Below are 25159 nucleotides of genomic sequence, written 5' to 3' on the forward strand. Positions count from 1 at the left end.
AGACACCCTGGCCCGCTGTATCCTCCTATTTCTGACTGTGCGCTTGCTGACCTGGGCCAAAAGCATGCCAGGGTGCACCCTGGCACTGAATCAGTACAACTGATTATGGGTCAGCTCTGGAGCTTGTGTCTTGGCCCTGTGCAATTTGCTAATAGGGCTGTAGCCACATGATGGCAGCCCATTGCAACCATAACAGCCTTTGCCATTTTTCAGTGCTGTTGTAGGAAGACCAACACTTTCCTTGGCTAAACTGAGTCTTAGCTTGTTTCTCAGCAGTGTCAGTTGTGCTACCCACTATCAAAGAAAGAGTTCAAGTTTTCAGTTTTGGATCAAAGATTTTATATAGCTTGTCAGGGAGCTAATAAAGTATTTCAAATTCTGGTTGCTGGCTGATATCTGCCATTCTGTTAGCAGAGTCAGACATAAACACTGACTGATTCAGTCAGTACTTGAGTGTATGATGTTGCTTAGAAAATGCTTCCTTAAAAGCATTTCTACAGTGTGCTTTTGGAAGATGTTTCCTACATAAGGAGAGTAGCTTATCCTTGATGATTTCACGTACGTCAATGGGCTTTTAATTGCATGGTTACATGGTGTGGAGGAGTGCTAGAAGGCCACAGGTCCTTTGTCTGCATAATGATTTGATAACAACTGTAGCTTTATTTTTATATTTACCTTCGTGTTGAAAGCCAGAAGTCTTTCACTTTTGCAAACTCTTCTCAGAAATCTTGAAGAGGAAAATAATTATTTTATGGTGAATCCTACAAAGAAATAGTCATGAACTATGGACTGTAAGTTCATTAAATGAGCACTGTGTCTTTCACTAAGGTGAACTTCTTAATGAAAAAGTTTAAATTTTTAATGCAACTTGGCACTCATTACTCTTTTTAAAAAGTTAATATCACCTCATGGCTTATTTTTTGCTTTCAGTTGAATATGTTTCTTCTTATTTGATAAGGCAGATGAAAGAGCCCCAACCTGTGGAAAGGAGGGAGGGAATAAAAAAACAAAGCTAGGGAAAGATATTTTGCTGCCTGGGCCTTGCTCTTCCCAGGCATGTTGTGCTCCTCCCACCTCTGCCACCTTCTACTTAGCCCCTGGGCACTGCTCTGTCCTTTCTCAGAGCAGAGGCAGAAGCACAAGACGTGGGGACATCTCTTGCCTCCTGCACTCTCCCCCTCCCATGGGCATCCCTCTTGCCCTGTCCTTGCTGGATGCCTGCAGATTTAATTTTAAGGTTATCCATAACTCAATTTACATAATACACCCAGCAATCTCAGCTGCATCATTTTAAGCTTACTTTCAGAGTAAGCTGCTCTTTTTTTCCAGATGGACTGCTTAGGTGTATTGCTCTTGTAAACAGGCAGATGGTGTTATTAAATGTACATAGTCTAAATCTTAAAAATAAATCTAGTGGTGAATCAAGTTTCTTCTGTGCGTCTTTATACCCTACTGGGTACTGAGGATGGGGAGCTGTGACAGTACCTATTTCTCAGTCCCAGCTGGGCAAGCTGCCCCTCTGGGCTGCAACCACAGAAGGAGCTCAGCAGCGGTCCTGTTGTTATCTATATCAGTTGTGACAAAGACTGCCCATCTTCTATGGGGTAGCCATAACAGAGAAGAATATAATTGAGTTATTGAAAAGTTTAAACTCAATCACAGACCCCACCAGGACTTCAGTACTTACCAAATTCCAGTGAGAATGTACACTTTTTTCTTCCCTTTCTTCGCTTACTGAATGAGTTGTCTATTTTAAAATTATCCCCTAGCCTCTCTTTAGTGTTTATGCCAGAATCCATCATGTCAGACTTTACTGTAAGAATTCTGAAAATCACAGATGTACTAAATTGACAAGTTAATAGTCAATTTTTTGGTTGGCTGGTAGCTAACCAAGAATTTTTTTTCTTGATTAAATAATCCGATTTGTCTGAAATGAGGGGTATCGCACATCCGTGCTGACTAAATTCTCTAAAATTGTACTTTTCCAAGAGAACTCTTAAAGATACTGTCAAAATCCAGCATGCAATCACTGGTATTATTCCCCAGAAAGACTTCCTCTAATATGTTGCTACCGGGGTGTGAGTTAACAGCATCACATATTGTCCTTCCTTTTTTCACAGTTACTGTTTTGAGGAGCCCAGAACAGAATTTGCAGCATGAAAGCAGACATATGGCTGTGCATAAAGTGTGACTTGATGAACTTATCAAGATGCAGCTGAACAGCTAACAAAAACATCCAGCAAAACACACAAACAGTAGTTTGACAGCCCAGCATCTATTTTTGTGTCAGTAACAAACAGATGTCAGTGATGAGGTTCAATGCATAAAAGCAGCTCTTGCCATTTTTGTCTGCAATCTGTATTAAAAGCAGGCCAGGCAGCATGACACCTGAATAATTTTTGTGGTGAAATATGTTACTAATAAAATTTAAAAAAATCTAGTCCCTACAGCCTCATTGGAATTGACTTGTCTAACAAATATTCTGTAAATTGTAAAGTAATTTATTTTATTTTTCTTCCATCTCTTTTCTCCTGGGTGTGCTATGGGTCAAGACAAAACCTGGTGTCATTCGTCCTGTGCTGGTGAAAGGAAAGAGTGCACAGCAAAAGGAGGAGCCCTATCAACCCAATCCTTTTAAAAAGTACCTTGAAGAAATCAGTGATCAAGATATTGAGCAGGTGAGTGACTCTTCGAAGGATTTTGTAGCCTCAGCTAGTTTCCTTACGGATGATGGAATAATCTTAGATCCTTGTTTTGTCCTGGTGTCTTGTTTTTTGCAAAGTTATGTGACTCCCCGATGAGCACCTGGCTCCTGGAGGAGAGTCTCCAGGCTGGAGATGGGCAGCTGGGCTTTCTACAGGGACATTTTTTGGTGACAATTTAAAAACCCGTATGTTGAGGAGGGGGTCTTCTAATGATGTCCACAGGAAACACTATAGAAAATAAAGTGGAAATCCTGTGCTCACCTGCCAAGCACGTGTCTGGATCAGATCTACTAGAAAGTGCTTCTTCCAAATGGGGTCCAGACCCAAATCCTCTCTAAAGAGAAATGAGGACAGCAAGGACTGGGCAAGGTTCACTCTTCCCTCTCCAAGGGAGACTGCGGAAGAGCCCCAGTGAGTTTCTGTGTCACTCCCCAGCGCATAGCTCCCCCAGGCCTGTATTTGGGTCCCTCTACAGCTTGAGGGAACTGCTCTTCTACTGCACACGAGGGGCATTAACAGGCAGCCCATGGAGCAGCAAAAGTGCTGTCTTCTCCCACAGACCTCTGCATAAAGCCATAGGATCACTTTGCAAAAACACATCTTGAACTTTGCTGACCTCTATGAGGCATTATCTCAGAGAAACCCCAGATAAATGATTCCGTCAGCCTTATCTTGTGCATTTGTGTTTTTGTGCATTATTGTGGATTAAACCTTAACTGCAATACATAATCTGAATGTCCCTGTAGGAGCTTATTATTAACCCATCCAGTATGTTCTGAATCTTTCATCTGGAGGGTAATAAAATGAGGCCAGTAGTCCTCTTGCCAGACATGATGTGAATAAAATACCTTACTAATTGAATTTCTCTTACTTCTGTGCCTCTCTAGTCACATTAGAGAGAGACTTTAGCAATGGCGGTCCTCTCTTCTTCCTTTTATAACTGATTTTTTTTAAGATTTTCACTTTAGTTCTTTCCATTCCTCCCCATAGCTCTGACTTTCTGTAGGACATTCCCAGCATTGGTCAAGAGTACTGCAGCATTACAAACAGAGCATCAGTGGGTTCCAGCAACACGTATGGCTGGCATCAGAAGGTTTCTCATTCTATAGGTTTCTAACGAATGTAGAGTTTCTGTAAAATATAAGAAAAAATGAATACAAATGAATATTTGCAATTTGTCTCTGAACTTTTGAGGTTGACAGTGAATATTTGATTTCAGAGACTATTTGCGAGTTCATAGTGAGTTTTTCATGCTTTAACTTACTGAAAACCTTCTGATGCCCAGGCACTGTGCTGCCATTTGGCTGGGAAGAAAGAGGAGGAGAGCTGACCGGGAGCTGCTGCTAGAGAACTTCTGGTCTAGGCCACCTCAGCAGGACCTCGCTGCAAAGGCAGGGGCAGCTCACACCTTCCTTTCATCAGGGCTGGGCACTGATTCCGCTGGCTATAGTTTTTCTGATGAAGGAGTGATGCAATCACCAAACTTTGTATCTTCAGGCAAGGACAAACCTGGGCTTAGTGCCATACTCAGAAGCTTTCTGACATTTGACGCTAATTGTGAAAATAAATCAACGTACATCTTATAAATTACTTATGATACATATTACTGAAATACTGAGGATGTCATAAGTCCATGAATAAATGTGATTGTTATAACAAAAGCCAAAATTATTTTATATAAAAGCTATGAGTTAAAATTAACTAAACAAATAGTGCGCTGATTTTGATAGATGGAAAAGTTAATTTCACAATGAATATGTTCAGTTTTGCTTCCTTTATTTAAAAGAACAATTACATATGCTCTTAAGTACTGATAAATTAGCATTTTTATCCTAACCTAAGAAATACCACAGGTTGCTGTAAAATACTTATTATTTTGCGGAGTCCTCTATTAAGACATCTTTGTTCTGAAAAAGGAACTACTTAGGCCTGTATCCAGATGGATTCATTGACTCAACAGGAACTGATTTTGTTTGTGTGAGAAATGGTTATATGATTCTAGTGGTGGTCTGATATAATATTTAATAATACCATAATAGCCAGATCGAGGGAAAACACTCAAGCACATGCTTGCATTACAGCACATGCTTTCAGCTTTTGCTTCTCAGAGTAGGTTTATGGTGCTGATATAAGTCCCTTGTGTGTGGAGGAGACTTGGGTGCCCACGTGAGGGTGTTCACAATCTTACAGCATCTCTGAAACTCTCCCAAGGGGGTTGAGTGCCTGTAAGAGGGCTGCAGCACTGCCTGTGAAACTGGGCCCCATGCCCAGACAACAGTTTGAAACTTGCAGTGGTGGTCTCTAGCCATGGGGTTGTTAGCCTGTAAGGACACTCATTCTCTCTCTTCACCTGCTCTCAGTAGTTTGCATTTTTGGCTGCACAGCAGCTGGCTTCTAAAGAGTGGGAGGTGTTCCCACCAATATTACCCCAAAGTCAGGTAAAGTGACTGCTTTCATGGGATATGACCTCTGTGGATTAAAACTAGGAGACTAGCAGCTAGGCTTTCTGCTTTCTGTGGAAGAGCTGGTGGTAGTCCCCTTGTGCTTGAATAAGAATTTAGCAGGCATCTACTGCGGCTGAGGGCAAAACTGCTCACACTGTTACTGATTTTCCCTGGTTTTCTTTGGAGATTTTCCCAGTCCTGCTGGGAGGTTCAGCTCTTACATTTCTGTTCTCTCCCTCTCTCTGTGTTTTCTTTTCCTTTCTTTCTAACACGATTGCCAACAACACCCTCCCCAGGTGACGTTGCTGCCCCTCCTTCACCCAGCCCATCTCGAAAGGACAGACCCTTTCAGACTACACCTTCGAGGATGGTACAGACTAGATGAGATTCCAGATGGCATCAGATTTATTAACTTCTCTCTTTTGATTTTTCTTAGACCTCCGCAGTACCTCCCCTTCCTGCCAAACCTTCCAGTGTGACACTGAGCACTGGTGACTATGTGGGTGACATTCAGTTTGAGAGATAATGATTCAGCCACCTGTAACTGCTGACCTTTAGCTTCACACCCCTGTGTTGAACACACCTTTTTTTGCACAACAGAGAGTAGCTTGTTTGCTTTTCACTTCATTAAGAAACGTCCCGATGTAGAAAAGGCCATTTCCCTTGTAAAAAAATAGTAATTTTTGCTTTAACAGGCAGCTGTTCTCACGCAGATAATCCAAAGTAATGGATGGAGACAAAAAGAGATTTCTAAATTAGTAAACATCATCTGGAAAGGATGTAGCTCAACTCACAGATAGGTCTTTTTATCTGAGTCCTGGGTACGCTCTATATAAATTGACACTGGTGTGCCAATAAAATTTATAAACCAGGGAAAATTAGCTTGTGCTGCCTTTTTTTTTTTTTTTTTTTTCTGAGGACATATACAACTTGTAGCACTGGCTATTCAGTGGATATCCCCCCATCAACACTTGTTACAGACAGTGTAGTATTTCTGAGGTTCCAGTCTGACACTATTAAGCTTCCCACATTTTTAGATGCCCTTACTGGAGATGGTAATTTCTCCATCATGAGAAAGAATTTTCTTCCTCTTGCTTAGTACATTTCAGTAATGTTTCAGGAATTTTGCAAGTATGCTCCAATTTGTTCAAAAAAGCACCATAAAATATACTGGTAGTATATGAAACTCGTGAGCAGCACTGATGTGACAGCATCATGAAAATTTTCATTTCAAACTGGGGAAACAGAATATTTTTTTGGGAAAAAATAGGGCATTTTGTTACATAGTAATATGAAAACAACTCATAATGAATGTTAGAGAATTCATGTGCTTGCAAATATTTCTTAACAAGAACGTACATAGGCTCCTTTGTCATTAAAAAAAAAATCACTTTGGGCAATGGACAAGCAAGATAAGGATGAACTAAAGAGTTATACTTGGCATGAAGCTGTGAGGCCAGTTTGCCAAGGTTTATCATTAATAGAAGTAGGGCTGGTGCCTCTGAGGAGGAGCAGCAGGAGGCAAGGTCGCTGTGAAGCGACTGCTGCCTGGTCTCCTTCCAGCCTCTCTCGCCGCTGCCAGGCTGTGATCTGCTCGTTTGCTCATGCTCACTCTTTTGGCGGGCGATACATTAGCTTCTGCTGGAACTAATCACAGCTCTTGTCAGAAATTTTCTGGGTCTTGAGCTCAAAGTCACAGTGTGCAGGGGAGTTTCTGGTCTAGGCTCTGCCAGCCAAGAGGGTGAGAATTTGGGATGTATTGTGTCAACGGCCTTCACAAAACCTAAGCACAAGATTTGTGCCAAAAGCCGGGTGTGCTTCCTTGACTCTATCCAAAATCTTTTAAAATTCAATTTTTTTAAAGGATTTTATCCTTTAGGTGCAAAAAGCACATACACATTGGGTTTTTTTAACCAGAAACACTATTAACTGTTGACAACTTGCAATAATGAAATACATTGTGAATGCACCTTCACTGTTTTAATTCTTAAATGGCTGAAAAGGCTTGTTAGAGTATTGTTAAAAAGCCTGAAGTGCTCCTGCTAGTACATAGATAAGGCAGACTTTCTTGTGTACCTCTCAGACACTGTTTTCAGATTGGTTTTGCTTTCAATCCACTCTCTCAGAAAATGTTCCAAAACGTGGCCATTTTATCTTAGCACAAGATTCTTCTGGGCTTTCCTTTTCTGTCACTTGAGCATCAGTTGAGCTGCAGGAGGCAGATGTACTGGACCCCAGTCGAAGCGTAACTGGTTTAACGGGACACCTACAGCAGGTTTTTGTGGGTGTACTTTCATGCCAATGAAAAGTGCTTAGTGTAGAGCAATTGTATTGGCACGAAGGTAGAGTATCTTTCCTAGTTAATCATCAAGCCCTATGAAATGTAAAAAAGGTGCAAGACAAGCACTTTCCTTTCTGTCCAAAGCTTCTTTTTTGCATCCATTAATCTGTTTCTGTTTACTTTTCTTTTTTTCATAGGAGACTGCTCTCCTACACCCTCTGTATCCAACTAAACTGATCCCTCCAACTAAGTCCCCTTTGCGTCCTCCGTCCGTCTCCCTCGCTGACTGTCTAAACCCTGGACCTTTCAGCCACTTGTCTTCCATCACGTATGACGTTCACGAGAATCCTTATAGCCCTTACAGTCACAACTCTTTGTACAATAAGGTGAGCGTCAAGTGTGGTGTGATTCAAGAGTGTTGTCAGGCTTTTATCCTTTTTATTCTATGCAGAATTCAGTTGAGTCATTAGGATTCAGTGCCAGCAGGTGCTCTGGGAGACACATCTCAGACGAGCCTGTGTCTCCAGCGTCCCTGGAGATACTACTGCTTTTCCTTCCCTCGGCACAGCTCATGTTGGGGCTTGCTTCCTCCAGCCCAGCTAGGACAGGGCTCCCACCACTCTTCATTCAAGCTATTTGTTCTCTAAAGGAGGAATAATCTACTTCATCCCTCATGCTCAGATTACCTTTAACATTTACCCATACTAAAGTAATGGGCTATTTCTTTCTTCTTGGGGATTGAGGGAAAGGAAGCTAACCTGATAGAAATATAGGCTTTTCCAGTGGCTTTATCTGTCATCCTGACAAGCAGTTGTCTCTTGCCAGTGCAAAGGGAATCGCACCCTTGCTGACATTTGTGTCTTCTTTGAAACAGCAGTGAAGAAGTTAGACAAAATCTCTGTAGTCCAAGCTGTGTGGGTGACAGGGCTGGCTAATGAGCTTTGTAAGGTGAAAACTGGACCCTGAAGTCTTTTCGAAGAGCAGCTGGCACAAAGTATTTACAATACCTCAAGAGAGCCCCTGTCTGGTGTTAGAAAAACATCAGTTGTGGAAGTCCATAGAAGATGTTGTTTGGACCCCTCAGATGCCTCCCTCTTATGTCCTCTTTTTTCTAACACAGAATCTAGCTGCAAATGCTCAAACCTTGATGCCAGGAGAGAGAATCCACTCCGAGATGTACAGTGTGCTTTATTTGGAATGCAAGAGATTAAACCACAGGCATTAGGCGGTGTTTCTTTAGGCTATGTCATGGTTTCCTCATGAGGGGAAGCACCAGGGTGAAATATGCATTACTAGTTTTAGGCACACTGGGAGCTGAGACTGCTTTGGAGAGAAGTATCACCTCTGCAGAAAACGTATTTTGGTCAGCCATCAGACTCTGAAGAAATGCCTGGAAACGCCTTTCTCTCCCCATTGACTAGAAACATAATTTAGGTTAATTGGCAATGTCAATAGTGTCTGAAGTTGGCCTCTCCATCCTGTGGGATTTATAGAATTTACCATTTTACCCACTTACTAGGATGGACTAAAACTAAAACTAAAACCAACCTTCTATTCTGTCTTTGAGGCATCCTGAACAAAAGCATCTTTTCACATCTGTTAGACTGGGTTTTGTTCTGTTTCGAGTTTTACTAAACTGGGCTGACATGTTTATTTAGGCAGCAATGATTTTATGATCAAGTATTTTTTGACAAGTTTCCTGGTTCATTGCAGGGCATTCACATGAACAAACAAACAGTTCATATGACTGCTGAAGACAGTTTTTATAATGACAATATGTATTTGCTGTTGCTAATGAAAGCACTGCTAAAAACTCAGAAATTTGTATAGGAAGGCAAATAAGTCGGGGAAAAGTTGTCTGAAGATAATTAAGATAGTGTAATTTTTTGGTATATCATGTTAGCTGTTTTCTGAAACAGGGATATTCTTGCTGACTAATTGCTGAAATAAGGAAATTTTGCTGCTGCTCTGATTTCCCATAGCACTGTGCACCCAAAACTCTTTTCTTGAATGCAGAGGTCATAGGACAGCCCAGCCTGTGTATTTGCATTCCACACATATGGTGATGATTATGAGGCCTCTTCATCCAGCTCTTTATCTCAAGGAAATTTTGTCATTCCAAGCAACCTTTGTGAGCTTTGCAAACTGATAAATGCAGCCACACCTCTCTGATGTTAATAGGTTCTTCCTGTACAACGTAAATACGAGAGCTACATCATCTCTTTGATTTCTGCTATTTCCCTGTATAACATAAATTTGCTCTCTTACTTGGGTCATTTTTTACTGTCCGCTGTTAGCAAAGGTATTTCACATGGTTTTTCTGTAAGCTTCACACATCTGTAAACATTTTTTATTTTATTTTATATGTTATGTATTTTATATGTTATGTATTTTTTTATACATTAGGTATATTTTATATAGTCTTATTTCCATATTGAACTCTGACTCTCTACTTAAGCCTGCAGCTTTCCAGGGCTGAGCAGCATCATCCATAGCCCAGAAGTCACTGAAGAGTGCTGTATTCTATCAAAGAAAAGCTCAGAAGATCATTTAATTTTACTTCAAATACTTTTGCAGCAGCATTTTGAATGGTTATGTTATCAGGGAGCTAACTGGGAGGGCTGTGTTTTAGATGAGGCCCTAGTACTGACCTGCTTAAGCAAACTTTGCTTAACTTAAGCAAAAAAGTTCACACATTTGGGCTTCTGGTTGTCTTCCCACTGCCATCCATCTCGTTGTGTAAGTGAAATAGGCTCCTGACTTTGGTCAAGCAAGACCACATGCAATGATAATGCTTGTGTTTCTCCAAATGCATCCCTTTTAATTTAGTTAATGTAGCAAGTTCTCTCTTCCACCCCATAAGATTTAGTGAAAATCCACAGGAATCTATGATGTTAACCATGATAGGTACAAAAAATTCAATAATTAGATCTTCTGAAACAGGATTGGAGAGAATGACAAAGATTTTTGAGATGAATATATTTTTTGAGACTTCTTTGGAGAATTTTCAGTATAACTCAATTTACCATCGATTGTTTCCTAGTGTTTAAAATAATTTTAATTATTTCATTATTTACAATAATTTTAAAGTCTCAGCCAATGGAATTAAGGTTAACTGATATAAAATGAGACAACTCAGTTGTCAGAGGTAGGTAAGATTTTTAAGTATTATTAGTAGTGCTAGTAAATACTTTTAGTAAAATGTATTGTATTTCTGAACTGATGTCACTGTCTAGGTAGGTGTGGCCCAATACTTTGGGAAACAGAATAATCAGATGTCAATACTGGGGTAGTTTAATACAAACAGAGGTTTATTTACACAAGAAGTAAATATTCACCACTTAAAATAATTTTTTAAATGTTTCTGTTTTGGTCTATAGTATTAACATTCTTTGATAACCAAAGGAAGATTAATTTCAATCTTATTCACATGATAAATATTTAACATTTGAGTCAATATACGTTGATAACCCCCCTGACAATATTTGCCTATTATTTCTTGCAATAACCCTGTCTTCTGCACCACCCAGCTACAGTCTGAGCTATTCATGTTTTTTAAAAAGAAATAATTTAATTGTCATAAATAATCAAATTAACAGAAAACACAGTACAGTAGACGCAGTATCAGGTGTTGAAATTTCAAACTGTTAGACCTGTTCCATAAACAACGTCCTGACATCACGGGAATTTATTTCCATTCTCTACTAAACCTGGACTGTCATCTCTGTCAATTCCCTGGAGTTCACCCTAGCCACTCCTCATCCCTTGGGATAAGGGACAATATGCACCGAGACTCGCCTGCTGTCTCTCCAGCCATCCAGTAAACACATGGTCAGTGTCCATATGGTCAATCTCTCTCTATATGTTACATTTCTAACTCTATGTTGTATTTTGCTCCGTCTTCCACTAGAGGGCAAAACCCGCTGCCATAAACTCTTACAATCATTTAAAATACGTTGTAAAACCACTGTTGAGAATGGACACGATGTGCCAGCGAATGGAGTTGCTACTCTTCATCTGCACTTTCATTAAAAAATTACCTTCAACAAGTATTTTCTCAGAAATGGGAAATGGGATATGGGAAAGAACAGAATGATCACCTGTGTCTTATATTAGGGAGGCTAGATATGGTGAGCTCCTAAAACCAGCATAATTTCATTTGTTGGCTCAGGGCATAAGAAAATAACAGCTGTCTCTATCTGAAATGCTTTATTGAAAGGACACTGTGGTGTTGTTTAGGCAGACTGGACACAGTGCCAGGTTGTTTTTGTTTGAAGCTCCACTAAGTACGTGAATCTTCGTAGCTGATGGAATTACACAGATGAAACTGAAAGGTAGACCTGGCAGGTTTTGTAGATTATAACTGTTCAGAGTGATGAAATCCAAAAGCTGTGCCCCAAATCTTTTCACAATGTGGTTTTAGCTTTGATGGGAGGAGGCAGCAGGAACCAAGGTATTGTGTCTGTCCTGCTTGGAGAAGAGCAGAGAAGGCTCTCTCCTCTCATCTGTGCAGAGGCTGCTTCTGAAATAAAAATGTTGCCTGTTCAAGTGAACTGATTCTGTTCTCATTGCCCTTGTCATCTCCCTTGTCCTTTCCTTCCCCATTCTGTCCTCTGGGCACCAGGTGCTGCTGCTCTTATTTACACTCCTTGGTCTTGAATAATTATATGAGTTGAACTTTTTATTATGAAAAAAAGTTCCTTTTCCTTTTGATTGGAATAAAACAGCTCAAGAAGTTGGACTTGAGCACAACTACTGCAGTGATGGAGAGCCTCAGGTAACATTTAGCTCTGTGGTTAACTCCAAAGTGTGCTTCTCCTAGGAATCCCTCCAGCCTTTAATGGAGGACTGTGTAGGGTGGAAGAGCACAACTCTGCAGCTGGAGTACTGTGTTCAGTTCTGGTCCCTGTCATTAAAAAATATGTGGACGAACTGGAGAGAGTCCAAAGGAGGGCCATGAAGATGATCAAAGGACTGGAGTAACTACCCTATGAGGAAAGACTGAAGGAGTTAGGTCTTTTCTCCCTGGAGAAGAGAAGGCTCAGGGGGGACCTCATCACAGTATTCCAGTACTTAAAGGGTGGCTACGAAGGGGACGGAGGCTCTCTCTTCACAGGGAGCCACATGGAGAAGACAAAGGACAATGGGTACAACTTGCACTGGGAGAGGTTTCATCTTGTTATATGAAAAAAATTTTCTACAGTGAGATCAATCACTAGAACAACCTCCCCAGGGATGTGGTGGAGTCCCCATCACTGGAGGTTTTCAAGATGTGTTTGGACAGGGTGCTAGATAATCTCATCTGGGCTTCCTTTCCCACAAAAGGTTGGACCCTTCCAACCGGGGCTGTTCTATGATTCTGTGATTCATATGGAGGCACGATCGATGTAAATATTTGTCAGGGCAGAGAGCATTAGATTTTGGGAAACTGGCTGTCATTTTGAAGGAGAAAGTAATGTCCTGCCCAAGTGAAGAGGCAGGGGATGAGCGGGTGTAGCTCCCTCAGCTAGGGACTGCCTCTCAGTCCCTATTGACTTTCAAACTACCTTTTCTTTCTGTCAATAAGGGCTGAGGACACGATTCATGTACATCCCTGTGAAAATCTCCCTGTTGGTTAAATATTTAGCAGCACAGCCTTGAAAATGGGTTGGAGGGAACTGGCTTTTTGCAAGAGGTACGAGAAATGCTAAAAAAGTACCATTTCTGGACCTGATCAGACATTACTTAAAAGAGTAAAGGTCCAAGCTTGCAGAATACAAGTTCTCTGTAATGTCCAACTTTGAGCTCAAGCCAATTTAATTTTTTTCCTGGACCTAAATGGAGTTTTGCTGAAATCACTAAATGTTTTTGTGTTGGAAGTGTCAGCCTTCTGTAGTCACTTGCAGGTCTGCAGGCTCATAGGTAAGCAGAATATTTAAAAGGAATATTTATTAATTTTTAAATGAAATCAGTGGTGTTTACCTCACCATCCAATCTCCTACTCGTTGGAGTTTGTATTTGATTAATAGTAGCATAGTGGGAATTGACATTCTGTGAATGCGGCAGCCTTTCAAGGTTACCATGGAAAAGCACTTCTCTCCCAGACATCATCCCAGCTGCTTTTATTTCTAGAAGAGAGTATCTTTCTCTCTTTTGAACTTTGATATTTAAATGCTATACTTGTGTATATGTGTATATACACAAGTGTAGGTGTGTATATATAATATGTGTAGGTGTATTGTGGTTGATCAACCTTCTACTATCTGTGATCCAGAACAATTGCTTTAGTGTAAAAAAAGAAAACAGAGGCAGACAAGCCAGTTCATTAGTGCTCTGCTACAAATTGGACCTCCTTGTTGGGAAAAATATTAATGCTTAATATTGTTGTGTCTCCTTTGTATATTCCTTTATGGCATTGCTTGGGCTTAGTGAGCTATTTTAATTATATCACACTTAGATGATATTTCTATCACTTTGGACTTGGTTTGATAATGCGTGCAGAAAATGCCTCTAGAGTTCTTGCTCAGCTCATCTTTAAAGACATTTCTCTTAAAGCACTTTAGAAGGATCATAACTTGATAATCAATTGCTTTCTTCAAAGCCATCAAATTAGCAACAGAACATGGGGTAGTTTAGTCTCAACGGGAGACACAGCAGCATGCACTTAACACGGACATGTCTTAAGTCTGGCACTGCCTGGAAAGAACTTTGCTACCCACTCCTGCAGAGACAGCTCTTCCAAAGGAAAAAAAAGGAATTGATTACTGTGTCATTCCTTTTGGCCTGGGTAGTTAGGCAATTTTGAGAGCCTTACTGTCTTATTTTCACTAGCAGAAGCTGTTGATGGTAGGACCCTGGTATTTCTTTGGTGTATTTCAGTTCATTTAGAAAACATGCACACAAAAAGTTGTTTTCTTGAATGCAGTAGGATCAAACCCCAGCAGGCACTTTCCATACTTAGAAATCTAAATGTGCTTCTCAGTGAATGCTGTGCCCAGAAGTGTCCAGGTTTCCCCTGGAAACATACTTACAGCCACTTCTGTTGCTTTCTTGCCTTCTCATTTATACAGATTGTCTCTGATGGGATAGCTTAAACCAGCCTCAAGCAACAAAAAGTGCTTTAAAATGCTTTGTCTTCATTCTTAGAAGTCTCTACATAATATAAAACTTGAGTTCAGTCTTATGCCTGGCTTTCTAGGATGATTGCATCTAGTCTTCTGAATAGTGGATTTCAGGCAGACATATTTAATACATAAACCAAGATCAAATATAATAGAAATTCTGGCCCTAGCTAAGAACTCATGTCTGAGATGTCTTTATCTGAGCCTTCTGTAATTTCAGATTAATATGTGAACACACATCTTAGGAAAACAACCAAAGGAAAGACAACAGCCCAAATACTGCAACACTCCTAGTATCTGCTTCTAATGTCTCTGTTGGTTTGTGAAGGGGATTCTATGACATGCCCCATGGTGATGGGGGCAAGCTTGCCATAGCTCGGAGGCTGCTTCTGATGCTAGGATCCTGATCCATGACTGGATTTGGACTGGATACAACTCACTTCTAGGGGAATTTGAAACCATAGAAAACGGGAATGTTAAAAAATAATCTCTATTAATGACTTGGCAAGTGGGAACTGCAACCTGGGGACATGTCTTTGCTTGTAATATAGTAATAAAAACAAAAGACAAAATTACAAAGAATAGAAGCCAAGGTAAAGGTTGGGTTGTTATTAACAGCAAAAGCAGAAATACACTATTGAGTGAAAAATATCAAACAAGATTTGGTGGGCATGTAATCTGTATGAGAAACAAAAATGATACTTGTACGCTTTTTATTGAAGACAGTGAGAAAACAAAGTCTGAAGGAAAAAAAATAATAATTAATGGAAACTATCCCAAAACACCCAGAGCTATAGAGAAATTTGTATCTTAGACCTCACTGAACACAGATGTTTCTAGACAATTTCCTGCTGCTTTTTCAGATTGTAAAAAACTCTTCTGAGGTATCAAGGAAAAGTAAACAGTGAGCTGATGAACCTTTGGAAACTCTATATTTTAAAGGACAAATTGGCACAATTAGAATTCACTTAACTTTTATTGCAGGTATTGATATAATGTGTACTCTGAAATATGACCTTAATTAACTCCACTTCCAGTTATGTTAGAAAAATGTATAAAATATAATTAGTTCTGGTGAAATTCCAAGTATGTACTTAGAGCTTGAATTAAAGAAGCTAGTATTTACCTATGTTACAGAGATATTATGAACTTCAAGGCATTAGTGTTTTTTTTTCTTTTTGTCAGTGTTCTGAACTTTGATGAAAAGGTCATATATGATAAACTGTAAATTATAGTACTAGCTTTCTCTTTTTCCTAATTAAACAGTGGCTATCATTTTAGTAGTTATACAACAGGCAGAATATGATCTTAATACAAATTTTAATATAGTAGGTGACAGTTACACATGTGTACTCTTGAAAATTCAGTCAAAGTTTGTGGTTTGGATTTAAAGTAGCTAAGGTCAAAGATCTCTGTTGCATGAGAAGCTTACTCAGAAAACAGGGCTTATTCAGTTTTGCAGCTAATCTGGGAAGAAAATATGTGGGGGCAAGGTCAGTTCTGAAAATTAAATCCTTTCCATTTCACACTCTTACCTGGAAAGCAGTTAAAGTTCTTCGGCTGTTATCAGTCAATGAACAAAGAGCCCCTTCCTGGAGCAGGGAAGTATTGTCTCTTCTAAGCAATGACTCGATTTCTGTGAGTCCATAAATAGTTCACAGTCAATATGCTGAGGGAAATATCAAACACTTGCATTGTTGGAAATTCTGAAATTTTCTTTCCAATACAGATGAAAATTTGAAAACATTTAAATACTCCGGAAATCAACACGTATCATTTGGATTATATGAATTAGCTCAAAGCAGATAGAATTATAGAATCATTTAGGTTGGAAAAGACCTTTAAGATCATCAAGTCCAACCGTTAACCTAGCACTGCCAAGTCCACCACTAAACCATGTCCCTAAGCACCACAGGTCTTTTAAATACCTCCAGGGATGGTGACTCAACCGCTTCCCTGGGCAGCCTGTTCCAATGCTTGAGAACCCTTTTGGTGAAGAAATTTTTCCTAATATCCAATCTAAACCTCCCCCGGCACGACTTGAGGCCATTTCCTCTTGTCCCATCGCTCGTTACTTGGGAGAAGAGACCGACCCCCACCTCGCTACAACCTCCTTTCAGGTAGTTGTAGAGAGCAATAAGGTCTCCCCTCAGCCTCCTTTTCTCCAGGCTAAACAACACCACTTCCCTCAGCCGCTCCTCATAAGACTTCTGCTCTAGACCCTTCACCAGCTTCGTTGCCCTTCTCTGGACACACTCCAGCACCTCAATGTCTCTCTTGTAGTGAGGGGCCCAAAACGGAACACAGCATTCCACGTGCGGCCTCACCAGTGCTGAGTACAGGGGCACGATCACTTTCCTACTCCTGCAGGCCACACTATTTCTGATACAAGCCAGGATGCCATTGGCCTTCTTGGCCACCTGGGCACACTGCTGGCTCATGTTCAGCCAGCTGTCAAGCAATACCCCCACGTCCTTTTCCACCGTGCAGTTTTCCAGCCACTCTTCCCCCATTCTGTAGCGTTGCGTGGGGTTGTTGTGACCCAAGTGCAGAACCCAGCACTTAGCCTTGTTGAACCTCATACAATTGGCTTCGGCCCATCGATCCAGCCTGTCCAGATCCCTCTGTAGAGCCTTCCTACCCTCAAGCAGATCAACACTCTCACCCAACTTGGTGTCATCTGCAAACTTACTGAGGGTGCACTCAATCTGCTCGTCCAGATCATTGATAAAGGTATCAAACAGAACTGGCCCCAATACTGAGCCCTGGGGAACAGCACTTGTGACTGGCTGCCAACTGGATTTAACTCCATTCACCACAACTCTTTGGGCCTGGCCATCCAGCCATTTTTTTACCCAGCAAAGAGTATACCCGTCCAAGCCATGAGCAGCCAGTTTCTCCAGGTGAATGCTGTGAGAAATAGTGTCAAAGGCTTTACTAAAGTTTAGGTAGACAACATCCATAGCCTTCCCCTCATCCACTAAGTGGGTCACCTTGTCATAGAAGGAGATCAGGTTAGTCAAGCAGGACCTGCCTTTCATAAACCCATGCTGACTGGGCCTGACCACCTGGTTGTCATGTACGTGCTGCATGATGGCACTCAAGATGATCTGCTCAGGTCAGACTAACAGGCCTGTAGTTCCCTGGATCCTCCTTCCAGCCCTTCTTGTAGATGGGTGTCACATTTGCTAACCTCCAGTCAACTGGGACCTCCCTGGTTAGCCAGGACTGCTGATAAAGGATTGAAAGTGGCTTGGTGAGCACTTCCACCAGCTCTCTCAGTACCCTTGGGTGGATCCGATCTGGCCCTGTAGACTTGTGTTTGTCTAAGTGGTGTAGCAGGTCCCTAACCATTTCCCCTTGGATTACGGGGGCTTCGTTCTGCTCCCTGTCCCTGTCTTCCAGCTCAGGGGGTCACGTACCTGGAGAACAACTGGTCTTACTATTAAAGACTGAGGCAAAGAAGGCATTAAGTACCTCAGCCTTTTCCTCATCCTTTGTCACTATGTTCCCCCCACATCCAATGAAGGATGGAGATTCTCCTTAGCCCTCCTTCTGTTGCTAATGTATTTATAGAAACATTTTTTATTTAAACATATTTTACAGCAGATTAAGTTCTAGTTGGGCTTTGGCCCTTCTAATTTTCTCCCTGCATAACCTCCTTGTAGTCCTCCTGAGTTGCCTGCCCCTTCTTCCAAAGGTCATAAACTCTCCTTTTTTTCCTGAGTTCCAGCCAAAGCTCTCTGTTCAGCCAGGCTGGTTTTCTTCCCCGCTGGCTTGTCTTTTGGCAGAAGGGGACGGCCTGCTCCTGCGCCTTTAAGATTTCCTTCTTGGAGAATGTCCAGCCTTCCTGGACTCCTTTGCCCTTCAGGACTGCTTCCCAAGGGACTCTGTCAACCAGGCTCCTAAACAAGCCAAAGTCTGCCCTCTGGAAGTCCAAGGTAGCAGTTCTGCTGACCCCCCTCCTTACTTCTACAAGAATTGAAAACTCTATCATTTCATGGTCACTATGCCCAAGACAGCCTCCAGCCATCACATCTCCCACAAGTCCTTCTCTGTTCTCAAACAAGAGGTCCAGAGGGGCACCTTCCCTAGTTTGCTCACTCACCAGCTGTGTCAGGAAGTTATCTGCCACACACCGCAGGAACCTCCTAGACTGTTTCCTCTCTGCTGTATTGTATTTCCAGCAGACATCTGGTAAGTTGAAGTCCCCCATGAGAATGGTAGTGACTGTGAGACTTCTCCCAGCTGTTTATAGCATATTTCATCTGCCTCTTCATCCTGGTTGCATGGTCTATAACAGAACCCCGCCATGATATCTGCCTTGTTGGCCTTTCCCCTGATTCTTACCCATAAACACTCAACCCTATCATCACCATCATTAAGCTCTAGACAATCAAAACATTCCCTAACATACAGGGCTACCCCACCACCTCTCTTTCCTTGCCTATCCCTTCTGAAGAGTTTATAGCCATCCATTGCAGCACTCCAGTTCTAATCCATGTGATTAGAAGATGTTTGTCTCCTCTGCTGCTGTACTCTGTGGGTGTGTAGGTTGTGGTTCTTGTGCCTCAAGTCTTCGTTATTGGCCTGGTACCCTTGCTGGCCACCAGCTCCCATAATCACCTATAGTGAAATTAGCATTGTAAGGAACTGCAGAGCTTGATTAGCCCACAGCAAAAAATAGAGGCTCTTATCATGATTGCCACAAAGTGAACTTATAGTGAAATACATTGTAATATTTTATGGAAGTGATCCAAAATTAAATGTCCAGGTCATAAAACACAATATTCCAGTTACGGATGGGATTTCTTAGGATTAAACACTTCATTTTAATTTTCTAAATGACTAGTGAGTTTGCAAGAAACATCAAAATGTTTTGCAGAAAGCTTCATTTTTCTGTTGCTAGTATTTTTCATTGAAAAATAATTTTAGCAGAAAATCCCCAGCCAATTCCATCATAGACTATCCCTGCATGAGAAGTTGAACTTGGCCTGGGAAAAGGCATCCCAAGGAAAATCAATGCATTGCTGGGCTTGCATGCATCTCCCTCCCTGCAGCTCCATTTAGAGATAAGAAATCCCTACTGCAAAGCCCTGTAACTCCTCCAGCCTCTGGTATTTAGATACAAATCCTTCAATCTCACCTGACCCCGGTGCCCTCCAGGTCTGTGTCCTGTGAGAACCTGTCAGGAAACTATGTCTCTATGCAAGCTGTCCCTCTTGTACTGGTACTTATCAGTATCTGGAGAGAGTTTTTAAATCTTCAAGTTAAAAATGCACAGGTACAGTAGTATATAATAATGATTTGCAAGTCAGTCAGGATGTTCTATTGCATACGTGGCTGAAAGCACATTATATATCTTTGTTGTGATCACCATTTCTAATTTACATTTCCTTTTATAGAGAGGCGAAAAGTGCAAAAGAATTGGGTGATTAACTGACTGAATCTTTGAAATGGATTTTATACTGTGTCATTTCAGAGAGACAATAATCATAATTATAAATTGTCCCTTTATATTATATATTTTCTCTCCCCTTAGTTGAAGGTAGTCCTTGCTCTGCTGCTGTGGGTGTTTTACTATTTAATGGTGCCCTAGATTTCATGGACTCAGAAAAAGTGGTTATCTATTAAATTGTTTTATAAAAAAAGTTCGCCTGTTATACATATATAAATAAACATTTTTAGGCTTTTAGAAATTAGTAATTTTTCCTATTGTGAAGGAATGACTCTATGTTTCATAAGAGTACTTAGACTCTAGACTAGGTACTATTTATTTTCAAAGTGGATTAAAGACTTAACGGAGTAGTTTGAAAGAATAGTGTACACGTGAATATTCATTGGTTACTATAGTTGAAACATCCTTATTTCTTATGTACATTATCTCTCACTGGTTCCAAAGAGTTTTAAACCTGTGTCTCAATTAGCAAAGGTTGCAGACCCTCTAGAGAGTGACTTAGATTTATGAAAAAGGTCTTACACCGAGAACACCTCAGAAAGCTTTATATTAATTCAAAGGCAGCTGTGATTCATAGCGCAATAAAGACAAACTGACCTTTCAAAGGCAAATATGTCTTGCTGATTACTCTACAGATCTAAGTGAACAAAGGTCTAACGAAGATGTTTTATAACCACCTCTTTTCTAAGCCTTGACTGAGTCTCTAAGAGGTTATTTTGGCCAGGTATATAATCTCCTTTTGAATTTACATGCTGCAAATACTTATATATTGTCAGGATATTCTGTTCTCCTCAGTACAATTTGTGCAGCCACAAATGCATATTTGTCTAGTTCGCTCTTTTACTGTTTTTAGAAACAATAAAGAAAATGTCATATTACCAGAAAACTGAGTGATGTCTGGAAAAGTTAAGAATTATTAATTAACCTTGTAGGAGTAATGCAGAATTTTGTAACTGGCAAAGGAAACAAGAATAGAAATTATAAAAGTAATATTGTCGTCTTCCACCATCAACAGATGCAATGCTTTTACATCTGTAGAAGAAAACAGGGCTTCTTGCCAGCTGCTTTGACCTGGAGATGAAAGACTGCCAGTGACAAAGCTTGATGAGTTCTCACTAAGACAACACACCCGTAAAAAGTACATAGTCCAAGTTGCATTCACACTTCAGATCTTGTGGACATTGGCACATTCCTATATGACTCTGAGGGATGAAAGTCACACAATGTCTAGTAAGGAAGGGTTAATCTCACCTCATTCTGCCTACCTTGCATTCCGGTACTTTTACTTTGACTGTTTGGTACTCTGATGTTGGTAGCTCATCTTTGCAGAGAGATGACCATACTGTGAGGATCTTTCCCCTGTGCTTAGGGCTGTAAGTAATACTATGATTCAAGTAAAAGGCTGAGTTTAATCAGGCAGGCTATCTGTTAAGTGTCCTCCGAACACCCTGGGCTGACCACCATGCAGAGAAGACAACATGGAGATGCCAATGCCCTCCTTTAGTACTTGCCCAGACAATGAGACACCTGGTTACAGTGCTCATCTCACCCTGCAGAGATTCAAACTCCTCTCTCTTCCAAAAGAGCCCAGCCCTTACCCACAGAGCTGAAGAAAGCAAGTGCACTGGGACAGCAAGTTACATCCTGCTTGCGGGACTGGCGTGGTGTGCATTCAAGAACACAAAAATCGTATTTATAAGGAAAAATCAGGGAGGAAAGAATAAGACTCTGTAGCCTCTTGGTTAAACTCAGGAAGGACAGGCACAGGATCTTTTCCACAGCAAGGCCGACACATTTCAGATTACATTGACACTTGATGGAAATAACACAATGTACAGGCCTCCAGCTCATTAGGACGAAGTCACCCAGGCCAAGGCACTCGGCTCCTTTGCAGCTGGCAGAGACAGAGGTGTACAATTCCAGGGAAAAACCCAATGCCCTCCTTTCAGGGACCTGCGAGACTAAATATTATTTCAGCAGAAAGGATGCAGCACTTGGCTTATGTGCTCCATATTCACTAGAGTACTACTTAAAGTTCTTTATGAATGTAGCCGTATGTGACTTCCTTAAGACTAAACCCCATGTCATGGCAAAATCAGGTCTCCAGACACTTGACTAGTAGAACGTATAGACTTTTCTACGATAACTTCATGGCTTTTATGTCAGAGAAGCCTTGTGAAAACAGAGAGAACTGTATATTGTTCAGTTTTTCTCCAAGTTTTAAGCCTGTATTAACTTTTTTCCCCCATTATTAATCAGTGAAGTCCTTGTTTCCCTCTCACTTGTCTTCTTTCAATTAAGCCTCTCCAAAATAATCAATGTTAAGAGTATCTGTCCAGAAAATACAGATAATTTTTCCTCTCAATGGAGTCTGTTATACAAGTTGGTTCTTTAGTTTGAAAAAAGGTTGCTATCAAAATAAAGGAAGCAAATATATTTCTTGGACAAAAAAAGATCATTACTTTTGTCAGGTCTAAGGAGGGACTTGAGACCTCATACTCAAGGAAAAAGGTAAGGCAGAATCATGACTCAGAGAGGCATTTCAGGTTAACACGGTAGGCAATGAATACCAGCAAGAAAGGCCAGGATGAGATAACGCAATAAAAGTGCATTTTTCATTGATTGGTGCTCTGTGCAATTTGAGAAAAAGAGCTGTTGCATTCTTGGATCACTACCTGACTAGGGAGCTTTTCTTTCTTGCAAGCAATGGACAATTCTTCTCAGAAAGCTTAGCTGCACATCAGAAAGTAAACAGAAAATGATCAATACTTTCCCTCTTCTCTTTGTGATTGACCCTTCTTACTTTGCCTGGAATACAGAGATGCCATATTCTGGTGAGGCAATAGGTAACTCAACTCTAGGGTTTATTTCAATTAAATAAGCTTGCCAAGATACCGCAGATGTTGCTAGAACTTTGTACTTCTGTATCACCAAGGATTGCCCACCCTCGGTAGCTGCAGGATGCTGGGTTTGGAAACGGGACTTCTGTCTCCCATGTAGGCTGTTAAACACCTCCTGTGTCTGTTGTGAAGAGTTGGGCTGGAGCAGTGGGGTGGTGTAAGGTCTGGGGTCTGCCTCGGCACCTGCACTGGCTCAAATAGGGACCCAAGTGTGCAGCAGAGGGAGGGACGTTGCCGCTGAGAGGATCTAGGCTCCTTACCCCTTCTTTACCCTTCCTTTGCCTAAAATTATTCCCTTGTCTAAATTTACTGAATAAATAAATTAAATAAACATATTGCCTCAAGTTACTCACTAGCCTTTTCATTTTTTTGGGGAAAAAAAAAAAAGTTAAATGGTTCAAAGCTTCTGTAACTGCTGTTGTTGTTGTTAGAGTTGATTCCTGCTTCCTTGAAAATAAATCAGGGCAAATTTGCAAAGGGAGAACACAATACATACCAGATCCATAATGTAATTACAGAAAATTAGAGTATATTCCAGTTCAGTATCTTTCTTTCTTTATAGGGCCAGTTTACCAGATCAGTTTTGCTTCTCAAAAAGCACAGTTTCAAAATTAATTTTGTTAGAGCAAGAGCAATATTTTTTTAAGCAACACATTACTTGTTAATTTACTATTTGATCTAAATACCAAAACAAAGTAATGCCTTTGATATATTGAAAATAGCAGGCTTCTTCCAACCTTGTTTTTGTACAATCCTAAAATACCCAAACCTCAATACTTTCAGCAGCTTTTGCTCTAAAGAGGATGCCTCTGTGTAACTGTACAGAAAACCTCACAAGCTTATGATCTTAACATTGCCTTTATAAGCTCCAGTTTATCTGTTTACCTGTGTTCTAATTAAAATCTTATTTAAATTGGTATGGTTCTTCACTTGAGTCACATCCATCAAACTTCATTACTCAGATGCAAATCATATAATACTCAAAACACTGGAAAATTACTGAGATCTAAAACTCCTTTCTGCACATACTAACTACTGTTATACAGCATTTTTCAGTTAAATGTTTGCATGATTTATGTCTATGAAATTTAAGATTAAGGAGAGCTCTTTTGGAGGAGATTTAAGAAGACAGATATTCAAAGTGTCAGAAATACAGCTGCAGTTTTAAATAACTTTATGTGCATTATCTCATACTAAATGTATTATAAGGCAGGTGCCCTTGCTGTGATTTTTACTTCAGATGCTTCTTCCAAAATGGAAAGTGATTTATTCTTTCCCCATGCTTTTAATTACGGGAATATGATATAACAGAAAACAGGCAATACCTTGAAATAGATTTTCATACAGTCAAGAGATAGTAAGAGAGAGCCTGTTCAACAGGAATCCTGTTGAACACAAATGGGATCTCATTGCCTTGCTATCCTTTGCATGACTGAGGGTATTGGCTTTCATTATTAAACTTTAGTGATATTTTATACAGAAATTGAACTGATAATGGATTTCTTTTTCCTGTTTTTAACCTCATGCTCCCTCCAACCTGTGACATCTTGGCTTGGCAGCCCAGTCATCCCATAGTGCCTATTCCAGAAAATGAAACACTCAGCTCTAAGGAGGTAATCAGTTGACATTTAATGGGTTTAAACATTTGCATGCTAGCTTTATCTTTTGTTTATGTAGCTTGTGTAGAGTTGATGAGCAAAAATGTGCTGAGCTCCCAAATCTGCTTTTGTCCAGTGCATGGACTAGATATGCATTAATTATTCTTAATGATTAATGATGAAAAAAACCAGAGTTGTTTTTCAGAGTGTGCTGCTTACGTGAATTTGGAGTAACACTAACATTTACACTTCAGGTTCTTGATATGTGCTGTTGGGATGTTAGCAAGTGGGATTTTTTAAATTATGCCGTTAGCCCCATTTAAATCACACATTCCACAATTTGCAGTCAATGGTGTAACTTCTGTTTTAAATACCAGATACAACAACTACCAGAAGCACTTAGGATAATTAGTTATTGAGAATTTCCTAAAGGGCTGTGAAGAAAACATAAGACAACACAGTGCGAATTTGCCCAGTATCAAAATCCAGTACCAGTTTTATTTGACTTTGAAGAAGGACACAAATCTTCTTGAAGTCTAAAGTCAGTGGCCAATTCCCTACTGCTTTTACATATCTAAACTCTAGGACTATAGTGGTTACCACCCTAGATAATTCACTCAGGGAGGGCTGAAGCGATCTGCTACACATCATTAATTTTCTCTTGAGACAGAGC

At 40.5% G+C, this 25159-nt stretch overlaps 1 protein-coding gene across 1 annotated transcript in view; it reads left to right on the top strand.

Moving 5' to 3' along the window:
- MLIP (muscular LMNA interacting protein) overlaps positions 1 to 24513 on the top strand; it is a 72479-nt gene extending 47966 nt beyond the window's left edge. Inside the window, 3 exon segments of the mRNA XM_072855780.1 lie at positions 2553 to 2678; positions 7628 to 7816; positions 24448 to 24513. Of these exon segments, the coding sequence (XP_072711881.1) occupies positions 2553 to 2678; positions 7628 to 7816; positions 24448 to 24513 (381 nt within the window).
- Positions 24514 to 25159: the final 646 nt, after the last annotated feature.

This window comes from Ciconia boyciana, chromosome 3 (assembly GCF_034638445.1).
Source record: "Ciconia boyciana chromosome 3, ASM3463844v1, whole genome shotgun sequence".
Lineage (NCBI taxonomy): Eukaryota > Metazoa > Chordata > Aves > Ciconiiformes > Ciconiidae > Ciconia > Ciconia boyciana.